This window comes from Gadus morhua, chromosome 8 (assembly GCF_902167405.1).
Source record: "Gadus morhua chromosome 8, gadMor3.0, whole genome shotgun sequence".
NCBI classification, from domain to species: Eukaryota; Metazoa; Chordata; class Actinopteri; order Gadiformes; family Gadidae; genus Gadus; species Gadus morhua.
In genome coordinates this window covers 7,448,149-7,469,003 of record NC_044055.1, presented here as the reverse complement: position 1 = coordinate 7,469,003, position 20,855 = coordinate 7,448,149, and the positions used below count along the sequence as shown (strand labels likewise).

Below are 20,855 nucleotides of genomic sequence, written 5' to 3'. Positions count from 1 at the left end.
GCCGTGTGTGTGACTGTGTGGTGTGCTTTTTTAGTCTGTGTGTATGTGTTTGTGTAGTGGATCTGTGTGTGGCTGTATGTGTGTGTCGTCCCCCCTTCCACCGTCTCACACTACAACCCCCCCCCCCCCCAAGCCTCCGCCCATGTCTGGGAGTCACCTTTGATGGTGGCTGATTGGTTCTGAAGCGAGAAGCAGCCCGTGATGTAGCAAAGGCGCCAGCTCACACAGCGAAAGACTCTTCTACTACCGAGCGTGCCTGCTGCTTTTGGGGAGAAAGAAAAGGTCTTTCAACCTCAACTCGGCTTCAATGAAACCCTCTGCCGCCCGTGACCCCATTTTGTGTCCCAGTGATGGCTTCTTATCTACTGCGTGATGGTATAGTTGCCAACACATACAATACACAATACAAACCCTACACTACATACAAACGTTGTTGCAGGAGACACACAACCACCGCGGTGAGACCGACTGACACCGACGACGGAGGCGTGTGGTGGGTTTTATAGGCTGCGAGGATGAACACAGGGGATTTAATTGTTGTTTGGTTGTCATATTTACTTCCAACAAAGTGACGGACGGTTAAGGCAAAAAAAACGGAACCATGGAGAGCAGTGAAATGTCTCTCGTGACAGATTTAGTTTGGATCGTTCTGTTTTGTTTGGCTTTTTGACACGGGGCTAATGAATGACGCTCTGTGCGTTGCCGGGACTCGCTTGTGTCTTAATGACTTGCTAAGGAGGATTATTTATGTTCTGTGATGCGTGATGTGTGTCTGTGTGTCCTGTTTTTTGGGGTGCTCATTTCCACTTTATAGTGCAATATAGCAAATGTGAGGGACGTGTCTAGACTGGGTTTACATCCATAAATACAGCCACAAGAAGCGAACCCACGCTGTAATTAGAGAGTTAAAGTTCCTCATTCATCTGAATGGATGTTTAATGGACGAGCTTTATGGGTTACAAACACTCAAAAGTGTGTATATTTTACCCCGGGCGAATCGATATAGTTTGGGCAACGGGCACTTAAGAAGCTAATCAATAGAAAAGAGGATCGGGGAAGCTTGATCCTGCCATCAGCCGGTGGGACCAGAAGAAGGAGCAACGAAGCACATGGAGAAATGAATGGTGGTAAAGTTGACCAGAGAAATGGGTCAAACGTCAGCGAGTCCGACCTGACTGTCATCTGATTGTCAGCTGAGAGATCAGCTGCATGGAAAGGAGAGGAACAGCTGAACGGAACTGGAAAAAACCGGGTGTACTGATACAAGGATAGGAAGAAATAACCTCAACCATGCGCCAAGTGAGGGCTTAATAATTATAATAACAATCTCATGGTCAGCTGATGGCCAACACTGTGAAGGCTGTAGACAACATTTCTGATGCAATATTATTAATAAATATAACAAATAGCTCTGAGAAGAGAGAGAATGGCCCTGGTCCCTGGTTCACATCCCAGTCCTATAATTAACACAATAGAAGATTAAGGATCATTCATGTGCACACACACACACACACACACACACACACACACACACACACACACACACACACACACACACACACACACACACACACACACACACACACACACACACACACACAGAAGGTCACCCGTCTACAATGTGCCACACGTCTTTGAAATAGATCCACAATGAGCCATTATTAAAGTACCCCACCATGACATGACGTTATGGATATGGGCCCAAGGTCATTATGAGTCAGAAGAAGACACGAATAACCCCGAAATACACAAAGCACTTCTGCAAAGAATGAACAGTAGGGACGAGGGTGCGTCAGTTCTTAACTGGGCAGTATAACAGCCAAGGCCAACGCTTTGACCTGTCAATCAAACCAAGCCCAACCCCCAGAAGGTCATAGAGAACACCCACACTTCAGAGTTCACCTGAACTCTGCATAGCCTCCTCCCTCAACCCCCACCGCCTCTTCTCTGCCCTTATTCTCCTAAAAGCACCCATCTTACGGACTTATTGTATGTTGTACGTCCTGGCCCTTAAAAAGAAAACACTAGCATTGTTTGGTATCTTAATCTTATCCTAGCTACCCTAATGTTGTATACGGGGAAAGGGTTAACGAAGCAATTGTAAATGCTTATCACTCGTTTCTAGGAATATCTATAGGCCTACTGTACCGACAGCGATATATTGTTCCTCTTTCTTCGAAAAAAAAGTGGCTTTTGATAAAAGCGTCTGCTAAATGCCCTGAATGTTAAGGTAAACGTAGCAGATGATGCTAGGTCCGTGTTTTCCGTTTCATTACATAACGGCGATTATCCACGGTTTCCCGGCTTGCAGACCGCACCACGGTGTTTGCGGTTCGAGAAGGGAGGGGGGGGGGGGGGTGAAGCTATCCGAGGCTGAGAGCAACTCATGCGAAGGGCTCTCAGCCCCACCAACCACAGTGCAGTTGTTTGTCTCGCAACAGCAACCGCATTCCAGACATTCCCCCGGCCGCCCCCGCCGCCCCGCCCCCCCCCACCCCACACTCAGAACCTCAGTCTGAGGGGAAAATCAGCTGGTTGTCTCACGGGGGTCAATGAACTCTCCCCACCCGAGTGGAAGGGGACGGCGTGTGGTGGAGGGGAGGAGAGAACTTTTGCACGCCGAAGACTATAGTTAAGAAGGTCTTCGACGTGTTTGTTTTGTTTGGTTTCTCTCAAGACGAAGCACACGATTTGGTAAATATAGAAGGGGATTTCGGACAGTGTGTGTGTGTGTGTGTGTGTGTGTGTGTGTGTGTGTGTGTGTGTGTGTGTGTGTGTCCTGAGTTTCAATTACGAAATATGTTTTTTTTTGCTTCTTCCCCCTTCCCCCATGACCTCATCGCTGTAGAAAAAGAGAAACTTGGTCACACATTCCAATTTTTTTTGCTCTCGAGAGCTGCCTCTCCCCACAACACATGAGACTGCTTGAACCTCAGTTCTTTGCTCGGTTGAAGATAAGTGGAGAAGATAAAACCACCGTAGGCTGACTGCGACAAGATACGGTGAGAGTGGGAGCAAAACAAAATCAGCCCGCCACTCACTTCAAAGCAGTGGGGGCCGTTCCTACGACACATTATTGTTTTTTACTGACATAAGTAGTCATCCGAGATGGCTCACCTCCTCCATGAACTGCACCGAGACTTTTCTCATTAACATGGGCATACAGGACTCTATACAGAACCTGAAACCGGCCCCGACACACACACACGTGTGCACACACACCCACACACACACACACAGAAAGGATGCACCCATGCACGCACACACACACACACACACACACACACACACACACACACACACACACACACACACACACACACACACACACACACAGAAGCACAAACAAACACACGTACACACACACACGCACAGAATCATGTAAACTTCTCAACCGTCTTGTTGCCAAAACTGGTAAGCTTTTATTATAGGCTACCCGTGCTCCAAGACGTCTGCAGCATGAAAGAGGAGAGTGTATGTGATGTAGTGGCTGTCAAGCTTTGATCTCCCCGATGCTTTCTAACCCCACTGGTCTGATTCATGTTCTCCTAGTGTGGAATTACAGGCTTCAGCGTCGGGACCACTCCATAGAGAGATGAGGAGGAAGGGATTTTATTTTGATTCAGTAAAAAGCGCACCTGTTTACCATTGAAAAATCGAAAGCGTAGTTGAATACGTCCAAAGTTTCTTGTCGCTTAGAATTTCAGGTATTCACACAAGGAGTGAAGATCCATCCAAACATCGGCAGATTGTTCTGATCCAGCATTTTACCAAACCATTAGAATGAATGTACAGCCGCTGACTTGGCTGGCCACTGGCCAGGACAGCCCGCCCACAAAGAACCCACAGTCTCAAAGTAGAACATGATGTCATGAAAGCATCTGGCAAAGGAAGTGACCTAAGAGCAGCTATGTTTTCACTACGAAGCGGACCAGTGGCTCCTGATCAGAGCTTCTCTGTTTTTGTTTGCGTCGACTGCCGCAAACTAACATGTGTACCACCACAAGGCTTGCCAAACTTCCCATTCCAAAGACCCTTGTATGCGTGTTTGTAAAGCACAACTCCTCCCACGTTGACACAGAAACCCAACGATAAATTGCTTCGGGCTGCAGCGCCGTTCAGCCGTGAGGATGAAGTGTGCCCGGGGCTCGGGCTGTCCACTCTCCTGAGTGCCCCCCCTAGTACAGTAGCTGGTTTGCAGGTCTATTTCGGGGAGCAGGGTAGGGTGTTGTTACTGCTGCGATCGGTGTTATGGTCTCAAGGGGTCGTCGGTTGAATGTGACTTTTAAGGCTTGGGTCTTGAGTGGCCCTAGTCACAGGAAGTGAACCCACCCCCCCCCCCCCAACCCCAAGAAAAACCCAGAGGCCACCTGGAAGGTTGAAACGTTTCCCACGGTCCCCACAGGAGCTTTATCAAGAGGCACCATCGCGTCTATTCCAGGATCGTCTCTCCCTCTCCGCCGCTGGCTCCTGTGTGAGGTCGATTGTCCCGCCTCGTCAAAGGGAACGGATTAGGAAGCCTGCAACAGACAAAACAACTTTATTGATAGACGGTGCCCTCATGGGTTATTCATTGGTGGGCCTGGCCTGTTAGTTATCATACAAAACAATGCGGATTGGAACATTTACAGGGACATTTCCTGAAGGCGGAATGAGCTTACGTGGGTGGTGTGCGTGTGTGTGTGGGTTTGTGTGTATGCGTGTGCGCGTGGTAGTGTAGTGTGTGTGTGCGTGTGTGTGTGTGTGTGTGTGTTTTTGGTTCCCATGGCGATGGCATGTGGATTACTTGTGGCAAAGCAGACGTCACTGCAGCAGTCAATACTCGATGCCAGTGCTCTGACGCACCGTCTGTTTGGGGAAAAGCAGCTAAAGCCCGAGTTGAATATATTCTTTAACACATGCGCACAGAGACACGCGTACACACAGATGCACTGTGGAAAAAAAACAGACACCCACACACAAAGGCTCACACTAAGATGCAAAATCCACTTATCACCAAAGTGAGGCTGATGACTCAGCATCACTATACGGCCTGCTCGCCTGGGCGGCTTTAAATGGACCGGACCGTGTGCGTGCGTGTGTGTGTGTGTGTGTGTGTGTGTGTGTGTGTGTGTGTGTGTGTGTGTGTGTGTGTGTGTGTGTGTGTGTGTGTGTGTGTGTGTGTGTGTGTGTGTGTGTGTGTGTGTGTGTGTGTGTGTGTGTGTGTGTGTGTGCGTATGTGTGCGTATGTGTTTGTGTGTGGGTGTTGTGGAGTATGTGTTTGTATCAGTGTGCATTTACGTGCGTGTGTCCGTACGGGCGTGCGTGATGCGTGTGCGCGTGTGTGCATGCCTGATGCCTGCTGTCGTCAGTGGGTGAGAGAGGCTTCATTAGATGGGGGATCCCGGAACGAGGACATGGGGACTGGGCCCGTGTACATTAATAGATGCTTGGCAGGCGTTCTCGGCATGGTCTCTGATGTCAAATCTCCTCTCCACCCCCAGCCTCCACCCCCGCCCTCCACCCCCAGCCTCCACCCCCTCCTCCTCCTTCTCCTCGCTCTGGAAGACCGGATCCTCAAACAATGCAGGCATCCCCCTTCTGCGATGTTGTGTCTTCTCTGCTTCATGCGGAAACGTTTCCAGTGGAAGTAATCGGGGGGGTTCTGATGGGTTTGGCGGAAGAGGGGTGGGGGGGGGGGGGTCAGTTATGCTGGTTATGATTGATTGCTGTTGTGATAGGGAGGATTCTGAATCAACGCGATAAGGTCATTGACAGAAATAGCTTTCAAGGTCAAGCAACCGTACGGAAGAAGGTCTATTTTTAACGACTGTGGGAAGAAAAGATGTGGTCTGTAGTGACTTCTGTGACAGAGAGAGAGAGAAAGACAGTAAGAAAGAGGGAGAGAGAATGTAATTAAGAGAGAGAGAGCAAGAGAGAGAGTGAGGGAGAAGTGTAAGAAAGAGGGAGCGAGAGTGAGAGAGAATGCAAGAGAGAGCAAGAGAGAGGGAGTGAGAGAGAGAGTGATATAATGTAATAAAGAGAGAGAGAGAGTGAGAGTTGGTAAAAAAAAGAGGGAGAGGGAGTGGGGTAGAGAGAGCAAGAGAGGGAGTGGCAGGGAGTGAGAGAATGTAATAAAGAGAGAGAGAGAGAGAGAGAGAGAGAGAGAGAGAGAGAGAGAGAGAGAGAGAGAGAGAGAGAGAGAGAGAGAGAGAGAGAGAGAGAGAGAGAGAGAGAGAGAGAGAGAGAGAGTACAGGAGTGAGGAGGTAAGTGGGAGATAGTAAGGGAGAATCTAGAGAGAGTATGATAGAGAGAGTAAGCAAGTCAGTGAGGGAGGGTCAGAGGAGCAGTGGCTCTGGTATAGACGCTATAGATCCGGCTTTGAAGTCTGCTTGCTTCCCTATGCAGTCCCACTGTGACTGCTTGTTAAAGGTACAGAGTGATGGGAGCTTCACAGAGACACGTACACACACTGTGTGTCCCCGAATGGGCCGGGAGACGGAGGATGGGGAGGAGGAGGTGGAGGATGAGGAGGAGGATGAAGAGGTAGGGAGGGAGATGCTGTCAGCGTTCTCCGATGGTGGTTTCAGAGCTCCCCTCCGTCTCCCTCCCCTGGGCCGGCAAGGTCACCTTTTTTTTTAGTGTTGGATCAAAGGTGCAGAATATAATCCATTCACTCAGCCAAGATGAAAGCCCTGCTAGGCTTACATAGACATTCACAGAGAAGTACAAACACAAAATGGCAAAAATATGTTGCTTTTTACCTAAATCTAGTGTATGCGTGTGTGAGATATAAGACAATGGAGTTTAATGAATGATATATTGACTGACTGTGATGGGTGTGTGTGTTTGTTTGTGTCTGTGTTGAGACGCGTGTGTGTCTGTGTGTGTGCGTGTGGGTGTGTGTGTCTGTGTGTGTCTGTGTGTGTTGAGACGCGTGTGTGTGTGTTTGGACGTGTGTGTGAATACGTGTATTTGTGTGTTTATGTGTGCGTGTATATGTGAATGTGTGTGTGTTTAGAAGTGTGCTTGTGTGTGTGTGTGTATGTGAATGTGTGTGTGTTTAGCGGTGTGTGTATGTGTGTGTGTGTGTTTGCATGTATGTGAATGGGTGTGAGTTGAGACGTGTGTGAGTGTGTGTTTTTGAATGTGTGTGTGTTCAGACGTGTGTGTGTGTGTGTGTGTGTGTGTGTGTGTGTGTGTGTGTGTGTGTGTGTGTGTGTACTTGATTTATAGCCATCAGGCGGCTCGTTCGGCTCCAGTAGGCCCGTGCGCCCGCGGGAGCGCGTCCTGTTTTGTCAACACGCCATCGTTCCCGCTGAGGCGTTTTAAATAATTATGGAACCTCCTGTATTATCTATAACATTATTCAACGCAATGCCATGTCTGGCCGTCTGTTCAGCGTTGAGATTATTAAGTCGGAGAAATGGGCAGACGATGACAACAAAGCAAACTAAACCCCCCCCCGCCAAAAGGTGTCTGTTCAGCCATTTTGCTGATAAATGTTAATTCCGTCGCAGACGAAACCGAAGACGCCTCAAATCCAGGCATTTTGCCGGGCGAAGGGAGCATATGGAGGGGAATGAAATCACTAGCGGCACGGACATATTGTTGTACTCAGCAGACGGAGTCCTGGGAGTTTCACTCATGTTTCACATGAGTGTACATATTTCAGATAGTGTCGCGCTAGACTACTCTATGAAATCCATAATGATCCCAACACATAATCCCCATCGGGGAAAAGTCTGCCGTCGGCAACAATTCTAGCTTTTGGATATTAGCTGTAGCTTCTATTGTCTTGTTGACGTAGCCGTTAGCTTCCATTGTCTCCCAGTACGCTAAGGGGCTGTTGTCGTATTTCTTTGTCGTTGTTGTTGTTGTTGTTGTTGCGTTTGTTGGTTTTTGGAACACGGACTCAGTGTAATCCGGTGGACTGCATCGGTGTTCAAAGCTACTGAACCCAACTGAACCCCGGCCGTGATGCTGACACCAGGGGGATTCACAGCCTTACCCGCGTCGCCGCAAACACCGCCGTCATCGTTTTTTTTGCGAGTGGAGGGGTCGATGGACGGCCCCCCCCCCCCCAGAGGCACGGGGGCAAAATGCGACCTTCAAGGCCCGCTGAAGGGGCTTCTGCAACCGCCGCGCTTGCTGAAACGTCTGCAGCCTATTGTGTCTGCGAGAGGATGCTAGCTGTGTGCGAAAACGATTTCCCGTGAGTGACTTCCGATCGATCGAGTGACAGAGGGGAAGACGGGGAACGAAAGATGGGCGCGTTGATGAAAGCTAGGAAGGAAGGGAGAAAGATAAAAAAATTAGGAATGAGCAGGGGATGGGAAGGGTTGCAGACGGGTTGCTTCAGAATCGATGAGGACAGAGGGGAAGAAGGGGAGGAAGAAAGGATGGGTAGAAGGAGGGCAAGGAGGAAAGAAAGGGAGAAAGTTATAAATTAGTTATTAGGGAGAAAGGAATGCCTTATGTGGGCAGAGGATTGCAGATGGTTGCTTTGATGGAAGGAAGGGAGAGCGAAGAAAAAAATATGGATTCCATTACTATGACGCTATCTAATACTTTTCCCAGTCACTTTGGAGTGGGGGTATAATACTGAGTTTAATTAAAGTCCAGGCCTATCTGTGAACCGCAGTTAGCCATCAAACGAGTGGGGCGGTGACTGGCTGTATGTACAATACAACATACAGCCTTGCTCTGGGGGAACAAGGAGGAAAAGGGAGGAGATTGGAGGCGGAAGGAGGCTCAGCTCCTTGGCGAGAACAACACTGAAGCCACAACAGCGACTTTAATTAGTGGTTGAACTTTAACCCACATCCCTTTCTCTCCCTCTCCTCTCCCTCTCTCTCTCTCCCTGTGTGTGAATGGAGGAGCTCTCTTGTTGCCTGTAATTACCCCACAGAAATGTCCCTCAACAGAGTTCATCATCTAATCATTTTTTCCTTTTCAAACAGTTTCATGCCAAAGCACCCCTCGGATGAAATTAGCTCAGAGAAATGAGTCCTTATTTCCTGCGTCAAAAGGCCAAGGATCATCTACAGCAACCAGGGCACATGCTGAGAGATCGGCCAATGCTAGGAATGTCCTGCCCTTCAGGGACTAACCGGGTCATTCCCAGTCCAGACCAGAATAGTTTACCCAGTCAATGCCCTTTCACTGGGGAGAGACGGAGGATAAACACTGCATCTCGGTGTGACCGACAAATCAGAGCCGGGACTCTCACTCCCGCTGGGGCAAAAAGCAAATGCGCGGCTTCCATACTCGGTAACCATGACAGACTGGGAAAACAAGTGGCCATCGCACGGTGGATAAGCGTGGGATCCTTTTGTCTCTTCTTCTTCGTTTGATATTTGTACACTGTTCAACCTCTGTCTCCGTCTCTGTTGGGTGCTCCCATCTCTTCTTCTACTGATTCTCTTCTTTCAGTCTTTATTTGTACACTGTAAAACCTTTCTCTATCACTGTCTCCTTGGGGTCCTCCCATCTCTTCTTCTACTACTGATTATTTTCTTTCGTTCTTTATTAGTACACTGTAAAACATTTCCATATCTCTGTCTCCATGGGTTTCTCCTGTCTTTTCTTCTTGGTATGCTTTCATTCTTTATTTGTGTACTGTAAAACCTTTCTCTATAAAACCGGTCTCTCTCCGTGTCTCCAAGGGGTTTATTGTGTGGTGATGTAAGAATGCAGGAATGGGGAGGATTCAGCAAAGCTGGTCTGAAGAGTTACTGATGTTGTTTTGTATTTCTTCTCCTGATATTGGTTTCTAGGCTTACAACGACTGTTCTGCGGGGGCTTCTATTCAAAAAGCTATTAAAAGTGAAGGTTGGTTTACACAAAGTCCTCTTGAATGGCGTAGTGTTGAAATACCGTAGAGAAGATAACCGTGGCTAGATGGCCGAATCCTTCACCTGCGGCAGATGGCAGATGTTCAGGTGAAGGTCTGAGTCGGGGGCTGTGCAGGATTCAAGAAGTATTTTGTTAACACAATGTGATTGCCAATGGTTTCCTACTTTTTTTCAATTCTCCCCAATGGATGTTTTTGCCATCTGCCCAATTTCCCCCTTGTTCTACTTTTTTTTTACTTTTCTGCTGCATGGCAGATGGTTTGATCCAATGCAAGTTACAGTGAACTCAGTTGCACGTCAATAAGTACCAGTAGCTTTCAGTAGCCGGCTATTTCAAAGCTATTTCCACACAGACCTAAAACACAGAGGTCACAAGCTATATCTTGGGTACCTAGGGAAGGTTTCGAGCTGTATCGCCCAGGCCAAGATATCGTGTATCTTCACCGCCACCGTTCTCGTAGATAGGAATGATTGACTCTTGCTATCAGCCCACTCCAACAGAGAATTTCCGTTTTCCCCAGTGTAGCCAGGGGTAGGAGGAGTGTCAGGAAACTAATGGAGAAAGCCATCAAGTGCTGCCTTGAACTGGTTCAGGTTTGGGATCGACTTGATGTCAGGTGCACCAGCATTGTACAGTGCAGAAGCTGTAGATGAGAAAGAATGGAATCTCACGGTGTCGAAGCTGCAGCACTTGGAGCTGCCGAGAGGTCGGCGACATATAACACCCCGTCTTTGAGAACGTCGGAAGACGCTGTTGACATTGTTGGGGATCACACCGTAGAAGATCTTCCAGGCGAGAATCACGATGTATCTCTGGCGGCGACGCTGCAAGGAGTAGAGGTCGAGTCGCTCGGGTCGATCCCAGGAGCGGAGGTTTGTGTAGCCTGCTATTTTGGTGGTGACTGAGCGTTGGATGGAATCAACCATGATGATGTCGCACAGCAGGTTGCGGTGACCAGATTGCACAGCGATACATGACGATGGAGCGGACACAAGTCTTGTAGAGCAGCATCATAGTCTCTCTATCCCCGGTGGAGAAAGTCCTCAGTACCAGCCAGCTTTACCAGTGGCTTCGGCTGACTTTTTGGCGATGTGTTGGCGCCATCGCGGATCCGTATCGACGTACACACCAACGTCTTCTGAGGAGATGGATTTCCCAGATGCAGGGTGTAGGGTTGCTTCAGATACAGTTTTTTTACCCTGGTGCAAAAGTTGAAATTGGCCTTCATTCGATTCCATGTTGTTGCTGTTTTCCCAGCGGACTACTGCGTGCAGGTCTTCTTGGAGAAGCGTGCTGTCCGATTGGGGAGTCGATGTTCACACTATCCCCGTGAATCCAATTAAACTAATCCTGATCCGTTTTCCAGCATCGGGGGTGAGAGTGAAACGCGAGTGGATGCCGATAGGGCAGGGGGGAGAGAAAGTGGACGGAGAAAGAAAGAGAAGGCGAACGAGAGAGAGAGCGAGAGAGAGAGAGAGAGAGAACGATAGAGGAGAGACGGTCAGAGCGAAAGTGAGACAGTTCAGAGTGTTTTCCACACCACTCACGTGTTCCCATGTCCGGGTCACGTGCGCGCCTGTGGGAGGCCTCCTGAGCACTGGAGCGCACAGTGGAGCAGCAAGACCAGGTCTCATGATGACCACCTGACCCTGTTCCCACACACACACACACACACACACACACACACACACACACACACACACACACACACACCAAACACACACCGCCGGCGGCTAACCCTCACTTTCAAAACACTCTCACACTCGGTCCCCTTGTACCTTGTTTGTTTACTTCGTCCATCCCTCCAATCAGCTGTCAATAAGAATAAGTGAAGCCCCATTGGTGGAGAAAAACAAGGCGCCTTCCATGTGACACCCCTGATGGTAATCTCCACCGACGCGAGTCGGGGCCCTTTGGCCCCCTTCTGCTAGTGGACACGCGGCCATCACCTGACCTGCGTATGGTTGTTGTGGCTGAGTTTCAGCTTCCACAGCTCATGGAAAAGCAAAAAATGGATGGAATGGGAGTTGTTTTTTCACATCAGGAGAACTACTGTGCATTCATCTCAGTGCTGAGGTTTGGCTAAGGTCGCTAGTTTCCTAACGTATTAACCCACATATGGTTTCACCCGGCAGAGAGGCGGAGCGATCATTGAAGAGCCAATCTTTAGGCTTACTTTAATTAATTAATTAGCTTCTTTTTTTCTTGAATGGGGACTAATTAAAAGAGGAACAGGAGGAAGTGGCTGGTGGTTAAAGCATGTTTTCCCGGTGGGTTTGAGAACACACACTGCCGGGTCGGAGGCTCAGAGAGAGGGGCCCTGTGAACACAGACAGAGGAAAGTGCTGATCCTCTGTCCCACTCGGCCCCTAGCCTCAGGAGTTCAGGAAATCAAACACAGAGGAGACAGGAAATGTTTCCAATTTCCCATGGCTGCTTTAGAAACGGCCATCCTTTTTGTTTGGTCCTGCAGTCGTTTGCTTTGTGGTAGATGAAGGTGTACCCGTTTAATTGTGACACTTTGAAAACGATAGATAAAAACGGATATCATTCCGCTTTCCCCCCTCCCTTTATCAAGGTCGATCCGTGCGAGTGGCATCAGTGCAAACAGAATCAAAACACAACACATAATTACCATAGGCAAATTTAACCTTGGGAGTAAATTAAGGCGGGAATTGGCGTAATTACCCGGGGCAGTGACACAGTAATGTGACGGCACGAATTAAACCAAACAATCCCCCATTGTTCACAGATGGCTCAGGTTACCCGCCATAAAAGCGTATCGAGGCACAAAAAAAACGCCCGCGCATTTTCGAGCTTTTGCTGCAGTACTACTAATGTGATTTAGCTGTTGTGGAAAAAGTGGAGTCAGAGATTTTGATAGGTTCCTTCCCCCCACTGTGACGACGAGCAGCAGCACAGAACTGATCGGCATCGAGTCTTTCTTTCCTCCTCCAAAGCGCTACCCTTTTCTGCGCCCCCCGAAACTCCAACCCGAAAGCTCACATTCCAGTCTTCTGTGAAAAGTTTACTTTAACAGCAGCTCTGCGAAGGGCCAGTCTACTTCAATGTCTGTGTTCGTCGGTGTGTGTGTGGGTGGAAATGTGTGTGTGTCAGTGTGTGTGTGTGTGTGTGTACACATCTATGTGTGTGTGTGTGTACACGTCTATGTGTGTGTGTGTGTGTGTGTGTGTGTGTGTGTGTGTGTGTGTGTGTGTGTGTGTGTGTGTGTGTGTGTGAACGTACATCCATGTGTGTTTTGGGGGTGGTGGGATAGAGGCGGTGCATTCCAAGCGCGACAGCTTCCTGTCCAGCTGGTCCACTGCCAAGGCCGTTTCCTCCTAAGCAGACAGAGGCGCGTTCACTGACGCACACCGGACACACACCGAACACACACCGAAGGCACACCGAAGGCACACCGAAGGCACACCAGACGGCAGCGAGGGAAGAATGTGGCCCCATACTGCCACGTCCCTATTGGCAGTTTGCCAAGAAGCATAACGTTACATTATGTTGATGCATTTTGTATATATATATATATATATATATATATATCCCCACATGTATCGGAGATGTATATATAGGCTTGGGGGATGTAGGTAGTAGTAGTAGTATATATATAGATGTGTTGTGGTGATGTAGGCAATATTAGTATATATTTTGATGTTGTGTTGATGTAGGTAGATATATATATATATATTTGAGTATGTACGTGAATAGGATCGGCATGCTGCTGGGTCTGAGCATAACATGTTCTGTGGGAGGTGGGCTGGAGGGGGGGCAGCTACACATTTACATTCCCCGTCTTTGTTTCCGTCTAGACATGCACATGCAGTGCACTCACGCACGCAGACACACAGGATTATAATGTACCTCCAGACGCATACAGCACTAATTACACAACACACTAACCATATTAAATATATTGCTCGCAGCGCTTTACTAAATGGACTACATTTATATTATAGAGAATGTAATCAGACTCGTTCATCAGAATGCATCCTGGCGAATCTGTTGCAAATGCTAATTCCGAGATGCTTTGAGAGAGTTGTAGTACTGTAAAAGAGATAAGTAGATAAACATAAATATACCATAACCTAGGCTGATAAAAGACTGTGTCTCGAATGAGAAATGCTGCGGCAGTTTTAAACACGACAATGTCTCCCGATCATGACAAATAATGTTGTCGTGATTTAACAATGACCTGAAACCCCACAATTTCGGCCCAAAACATTTTATCCTCCTACACAATCCTCCAGCATTGTGTTGTGATGTCCCGATGCACAAGCAACATAAATCCTTTTAGAATGCACTTAAACATAGTGCTGGCCACGAAGACTGGCCATAAACAGACCAAACAAACATGGACAGCACAAAAACATTCAATTGTATTTGATGTTTCCTTGTATACTATTTACCAAACGTGTGCACACACACACGCATCAACACAGACACACATACACACAAACACACACAGGGATGGTGGTGGTCGACTCATTCAGAGCGCTTTGCTCAAGGTCGCCTGCTATGCGAGCTCAATGTCGCCTTTAAATGTTACGGCTCAATTCTACTTCTGTGTCAAACCGCCTGCCTCGGATGCACCGTGGGTTTCTGTGCCCTCGCTGTATCTAGGGTTCTGCGTCCGGTCGTGTGGTGACATTTCTGTCACAAATAGACCCACGACAACATGGAAGAATGAACACAGCGTTGCTGTTAATATCCTTGGCTCAACCCGTCTGTTCTCTCTCTCCCTCTCTCTCTCTCTCTCTCTCTCTCTCCCCCCATCTCCCCCCTCCCTCTCTCTCTCTCTCTCTCTCACTCTCTCTTTCTCTCCCTCTCTCTCCCTCTCTCTCTCTCCCTCTCACTCTCTCTCCCCCCCCCTCTCTCTCTCTCTCCCTCTCCCTCTCTCTCCCCCCCTCTCCCTCTCTCTCTCTCTCTCTCTCCTAGGAGTCCTTCGTGGAGCTGTACGACAGACAGCGGGGGTCGGCGTTCAGCTGTGCCTGGCCCTCCATCAGGACCGTGTTTGGTCTGGCCGCGCTGGGCGCCGCCAGCCTCACCATTGGCGCGTACCTCACTCAGAAGTGAAGAGCAAGAAGAAGAGTCGTCTCCCTCTCTCCGTCTGTCTCGGTCTTTCCTCTCACCTTGACACTTCTCTCCCCTCCCCCTCCCCCTCCCCAGACCTGTGCCGCAGTTGCTCCCCCCCTCTCTCTCTCCCTCTCTCTCTCCCCCTCTCTCTCTCCCCTCTTTCCTTTCAACGCCGCCCGGCCTTCCTCCGAGACGCTCCTTCAAGAACCACAAAACCCTGCCTCCCCCTCTCTCTCTCCCCCTCTCCCCCTCTCTCTCTCTCTCTCTCTCTCTCTCTCTCTCTCTCTCTCTCTCTCTCTCTCTCTCTCTCTCTCTCTCTCTCTCTCTCTCTCTCTCTCTCTCTCTCTCTCTCTCTCTCTCTCTCTCTCTCTCTCTCTCTCTCTCTCTCATCAAAGCTCAGCCCAGGAACTCCCTCCCTTCCGCTGCGTCCGAACCCCCCCTCTCCCCCCTCTGACCACCTCCTCCTCCTCCTCCTTTCCAAACAAAGCCAAGTGAGGAAGGAGCGAGGAGGAGACGAGCAAACAACGGACGGGAGTGGGAATGTCCCGTCGGGAGGAGGACACTCAGTGACGACTCCTCGTTTATGTAATCAGAGAAAGTTGGACCCGGGTGGGCGAGCGGATGTTATGTTGAAACAATAACACACACACACACACACACACACACACACACACACACACACACACACACACACACACGCACACACGCACACACACACAAAGAAGAAGAAAAAAAGTAAACAAAAGGAAGTGCACAGTGCGTCTGGGTTTCGCGTTCTGCCTGCCTGCTTTTTCGTACTGGTCGTAGCATGAAGCTTTAGGTGTTAGCGTTAGAGACATAGTGTTGCATGTGGCGATGGTTGGCGAGTAGGGAGAACTACAACTCACGTTGGGAGGAGGTCAAGGGGGTCGGAGGAAGGATATGTGCGGTGGATGTTGGGGTGAGGGTGAGGGACGGTGGGGAGGGAGGGGAGAGGTTGAAGGGCGATGACAATCATCATATACACTCCAGAGAGGGAGCCAGACACAACCAGCCCCCCCCCCCCCTCCTATCCCGCTTCAGTATCCCAACTTGTTAGGGTGAAGAGCCCCCCCGTTTGAACTGTGGACTCCTGTTACCAGCCACCCCCCCCCCACCCCCCACCCCCCATCTTAGTCGTCCTTCAAAGCACTTCCTTCCCACACCAGCTGCTCAGAATGTATAATGGAGAAGGAGCAACTGCATGGAGTGTTTGTGTGTGTGTGTGTTTGTGTGTGTGTCAGTGTGTGTGTGTGTGTGTGTGTGTGCATTGTAAACAGCTTTTACTCCTCAAGTACCGTCTGCAGCGGTGGAAGCGATGCGGAACAGAGAGCCCCTGGTCACACACACAGACCGAGGCGGACTCAGCTTTCAAACTTTTAGAGAAAAAAAAAAAAAAAGGCTGCTTCGATTGTCGATTATTGATGATGACGGTGTGATCAGTTTAATTTCATTTCCTGTAGCGGGGGGGTAGGGCAAAGTAGCAAAGAACTTTTTGATTCAAAGAGGTTTGAGGAGGAGACCATGGAGGACGAAAGGGTGGAGGGGAATGGTTGGCCCAAAGACGTTTATACTGGGGAGCTCGGAGCTTCACGATGTGCAGCCCCGGTGGAGGGGAATGGGTTCTGACAGGGGGGAGAACGCGGGGCTAACTCACCACGAAACGCCGCCGTCTTTGAAGAAACGGAGAGACATGACCAAACCGAGTAGGACGCCGGAGTGGAGATCAGTGAATAACCGCGTTTGGCAGAGTGCGAGGAGACAAGGAGCTGATCAAAGCCGCAGAAATGGAGGAGAGGGGAGAGGAGAGGATGGGTTGTGTGTTTGACGGGGGTGCTCACAGAGTCCTCCCTCCTTTCCTTCCTCCCCTCTCCTCTCCTCCAACGTCCGACCCCCTGGTTGAGGAGCAAGAGGCCTTCCTCTGCCCCACGTTGAAGGACAAAGGAAATTCTTACCATGCTGACCAAGTGTGGAAGTGGTGGTTAACCCTTATCCGGTGACAAAGCGCTTTCCTCCCAATCTGGACTCTCTCCCACGGAAACCCTGTGTTTGTTCCGCCGCGGACAGCTAAGTTATTTATTTTTCTGCCCCACTTTTCATTTTCCTGTTTGTGTTTATCTCGTCCGCATGTGGTAAGACTCGTCAGCCACAGCCGTGAACGAGCTGTGCTGGGACGGTCAAGATGTGCGCCGCCAACCCCCCCCACCGTCCCCCCCTGTCCCATCGGGCTCTGAAGACGTTGTTGTCCTGGCCCTCCCCCCCCCCCCCCCCCCCCTAAGCAAACAAAGAAGTACAACACAGCCTTCTTCGGGACTGTTCCCACACAGAGAAGGACAATGGATTGTAAAGAAAGAAGAAAAAATAAAAAAAGAGGAAAAAAATAAACTTAAGCATGGATTTCTAGGTCACCGATAACTGTAAGCGTCGAAGCCCGCACACAAAGATCTCATCTGTGCATCGCCCCTCGGCCCCAGGGCCTTGGATATTGGAACCTGAGATTGTCCCCTCTGCCAAGTTGCGATGTCATCAGGCCCGCACAACGAGACATTGATTCATCATTTCCGGGCAGTTTGTATCGACGTGGGTCTTGCATTACAGTTATGAATTCAGGAAGGCTTTTATTACAAATCCCAGTTTGTTTGTATGACTTTTTCTTACTGTCATGGAAAAGCAAAATGTCTCTCTTTCTCACTCTCTCTTTCTCATTGAATACTAAACTTCACATTTGGTGGAAAATTGGTGGTCTTCACGGGAATAATAATTACACTTGTTTAACAATATTTATACATGAGTAGGGTAGAAGATGATACTAAAGCAACAAGAGTTTTGTAGAGGTACAGAAAACTTAAACAATTCTTTGTTCAAATCAATATTTTTATTTCATGGAATCACACTGTAAACTATGTCATTTTCCGGCTGCTGTACGATAAAAAACGTTTTAAAAAAAGAAGTGAATCTCCGTATTGTGCAAATATCAGCTTATGACTGCTAAACCCGAATGACTTTTGACTTATTACAGCTTTTGAACTGCCACAGTTAACAGAATAGTTCTAGAAAAATCCTGAAACCAAAGCTAACTTGTATTACTCTTTTTTTATTACTATTATAACATGTAGCTTAATGAGGAAAACATGGTGTATCCTTTTATTCACGTTGGTGAAGAAGCACCCTTTTGCAACCTTTGTCTGATCCTAAGTGTTCTATATCAGCTGACCTTTGTCAACCCATGATCCAATCATTTGGCTTACAGCACTGAACAGTACAGTACTGTAAAATACAGAGAACGCAGAATTAAAAATGGTCTCTCAACCCAAACGTCACATAGAGATCCCAACTGATGTGTCATGTTAAAAAGTAACCCAAAGTTTCCTGTGTGAACACAATGGTGTGACAGCAATATATATATATATATATAAAAAACGTAATATTTCCTATTCTCTGTGCATATATGAATGTAGGCACCCGGTCGCTATACTGTTTAATGTATATACTCTCCTAAACCTGTAGCACTTAACAAGAACGAAAAAGTGAGTTGTGATTCTGTCGTTTACTGCTATATACACAATAAGCTAGCGGGATCATATTGTTCCTAATAAACCTCATTTCTCCAGCAGTCTAGCCACGTCTGGGAGTGCATCTTTCTTGTTGTGTTTGTCTGAATGCATATTTTCAGCCAAGATTCGACAGAAAGGGAGAACGACAGAGAGAGAGAGAGAGAAAGAGAAAGAGACACACACACTCAGAGAAAGAGACAGTTATTTTTTCAATTCTCTTTTGGACTGTCCTCGAAAGAACTGTTGATGTTCCAAAAAAGACCACAATGCTTCATACACAACCCACACACACAAACCCAAAACAAAAAAAAAGAAGCCAGCAGCCACACACACACGCACACACACACACACACACACACACACACACACACACACACACACACACACACACACACACACACACACACACACACACACACACACACACACACACACACACACACACACACACTCCCATCCGACTTCAAAGCTGTCCCCAAACCTCGCACTTGTGTCAGCCTCCCTTCTTGGCTCAGTGCCGCTAAACACAACCAGTGTAAAAAAAAAAATAAAATAATGTACCCCCACGCCCCGAGGCCAGAGGTTCCTTGCACCCCCCCCCCCCCCCCCCCTGCTCTGATCGCACTCCTCTTCAAAGGCTGCCGCTCGCCCAGACGCCTCGGCGAATTTGTGAAAAGCATGATGTGGTAAAACTAATGTTGAAAGAGCGAGGGGAGAGAGGTTGGTGTGAGGAAAATTAGGGAATAGAAAGTGAAAGAAAGTGGTTTTGGTGGGGTTAGTGGGGCTATATCCCAAAGGGGTATGAGAGAGGGAGAGGGGGGAGGCAGTAGGAAGGGAAGAAGTTCATGTTGAACTGACAAGCTCTGCTCACGCGCTCACCGGGCATTTAAAATGCATGACACGCTCCGAAGAAGGGGAATTTTAAATCACTTGCTAGAACCTCGTTTTTAAATAAAAAAAAATAAGGTCCGGTGTGACTGTGTGTGTCAGAGAGAGAGAGAGAGAGAGAGAGAGAGAGAGAGAGAGAGAGAGAGAGAGAGAGAGAGAGAGAGAGAGAGAGAGAGAGAGAGAGAGAGAGAGAGAGAGAGAGAGAGAGAGAGAGAGAGAGAGAGAATGAGTTAGAGTGAAGGCAAGATCGACGAGAGACGGATAGAGATTTGGGGTAAAGACAAACGGATAGAGATAATTAGTATGTGGTGTGTGTGTGTGTGTGTGTGTGTGTGTGTGTGTGTGTGTGTGTGTGTGTGTGTGTGTGTGTGTGTGTGTGTGTGTGTGTGTGTGTGTGTGTGTGTGTGTGTGTGTGTGTGTGTGTGTGTGTGTGTGTGTAGCGCTAGGAAGACAGGAGCTAGCCGTCGCTGTAGTGAACGGGTTCAGAGAGCTGTGGTAAAGCTTTTCTCCCGTTGTAGGACTACCAGGTGTAGGAGGAGTCCCCCCGCTACGGCCATCAGGGGAGATTGGGAGATCAAAGCGGATTGTCTGGGGCGAGTCTAGTCCAGGCTTTACCCCTCATTTGGCAGTCCATCAGATTGTCTACCTCGTTTCAAACTCTACTCTACTAAAATATACTTCCAGCAGAGCAGCCACTTCCTCAAAAGATTTGAAGAAGCATAATCCAAATATAAATCTATCTTATCAATGTATTACCGAAGACAATGGGAATATTAATGGCGTGGGATTTATTTATGGCCGCCTCACATTGCATCTCATTTTAGGTGGGGACCCCCAAGGGCCTGTTGTGTACTACAGTGGCCCCTTGTGGCGGCTCGCTGTCCCGTCTCACTCCCCCACCTCCCCGAAGGCGTCACCAGGACATCCTGTCAGAGAACCTTCTTATTTCGTTAGTTAATAGGAGAAAACAGGAAGGAAGAGTTATTCCCAAACCAATCAACACAGAACACAGCTCACAACTGGGCTGTAACCTACAGTGCAAGAAAACTAAAATACGTTTTTAAATGATTCAACGCAATTTACGTATGTAAAGCAATTACCTACACAATTGAACAAGTGGCCTTCAGTAGTTATCTTTGAACACGGTACTAGTAGCGTCCTGCTTTTTTGAGCGTTTCAAAGTGTAGCAGCTGTTGTTGGTACTAGGCAGATTTATTCATCGTAATCGATCACTGTGTGAAGTGGTGACAGGGCTTTAAATAACTACAGGCTGTAATCACTTGGCTAATGTTCCCAAACCGACAGTGTTTCAGGATTCTGACTAAGGGCCATGTAGTTAATTCACTGTGAGGATACATTTATACAAAATCTGATTCTGAGGTCAACCCATCCTCGGGCCCTGAGTCGCATGTGATACAAAACATTACGTTTCATTTTTTAGTGAAGTTCCACGAACTGTTTTTTCTCAACGC

At 48.4% G+C, this 20,855-nt stretch overlaps 1 protein-coding gene across 1 annotated transcript in view; it reads left to right on the top strand.

Annotated features, from left to right (window-relative positions):
* The window catches only part of bcl2b (BCL2 apoptosis regulator b), a 28,313-nt gene extending 9,754 nt beyond the window's left edge, over positions 1-18,559 (top strand). The window contains exon 2 of the mRNA XM_030362644.1: positions 14,786-18,559. Within this exon, the coding sequence (XP_030218504.1) occupies positions 14,786-14,923 (138 nt within the window). The 3' untranslated portion in view covers positions 14,924-18,559. The remainder of the gene's footprint in view (positions 1-14,785) is intronic.
* The last annotated feature ends 2,296 nt before the right edge of the window (positions 18,560-20,855 follow it).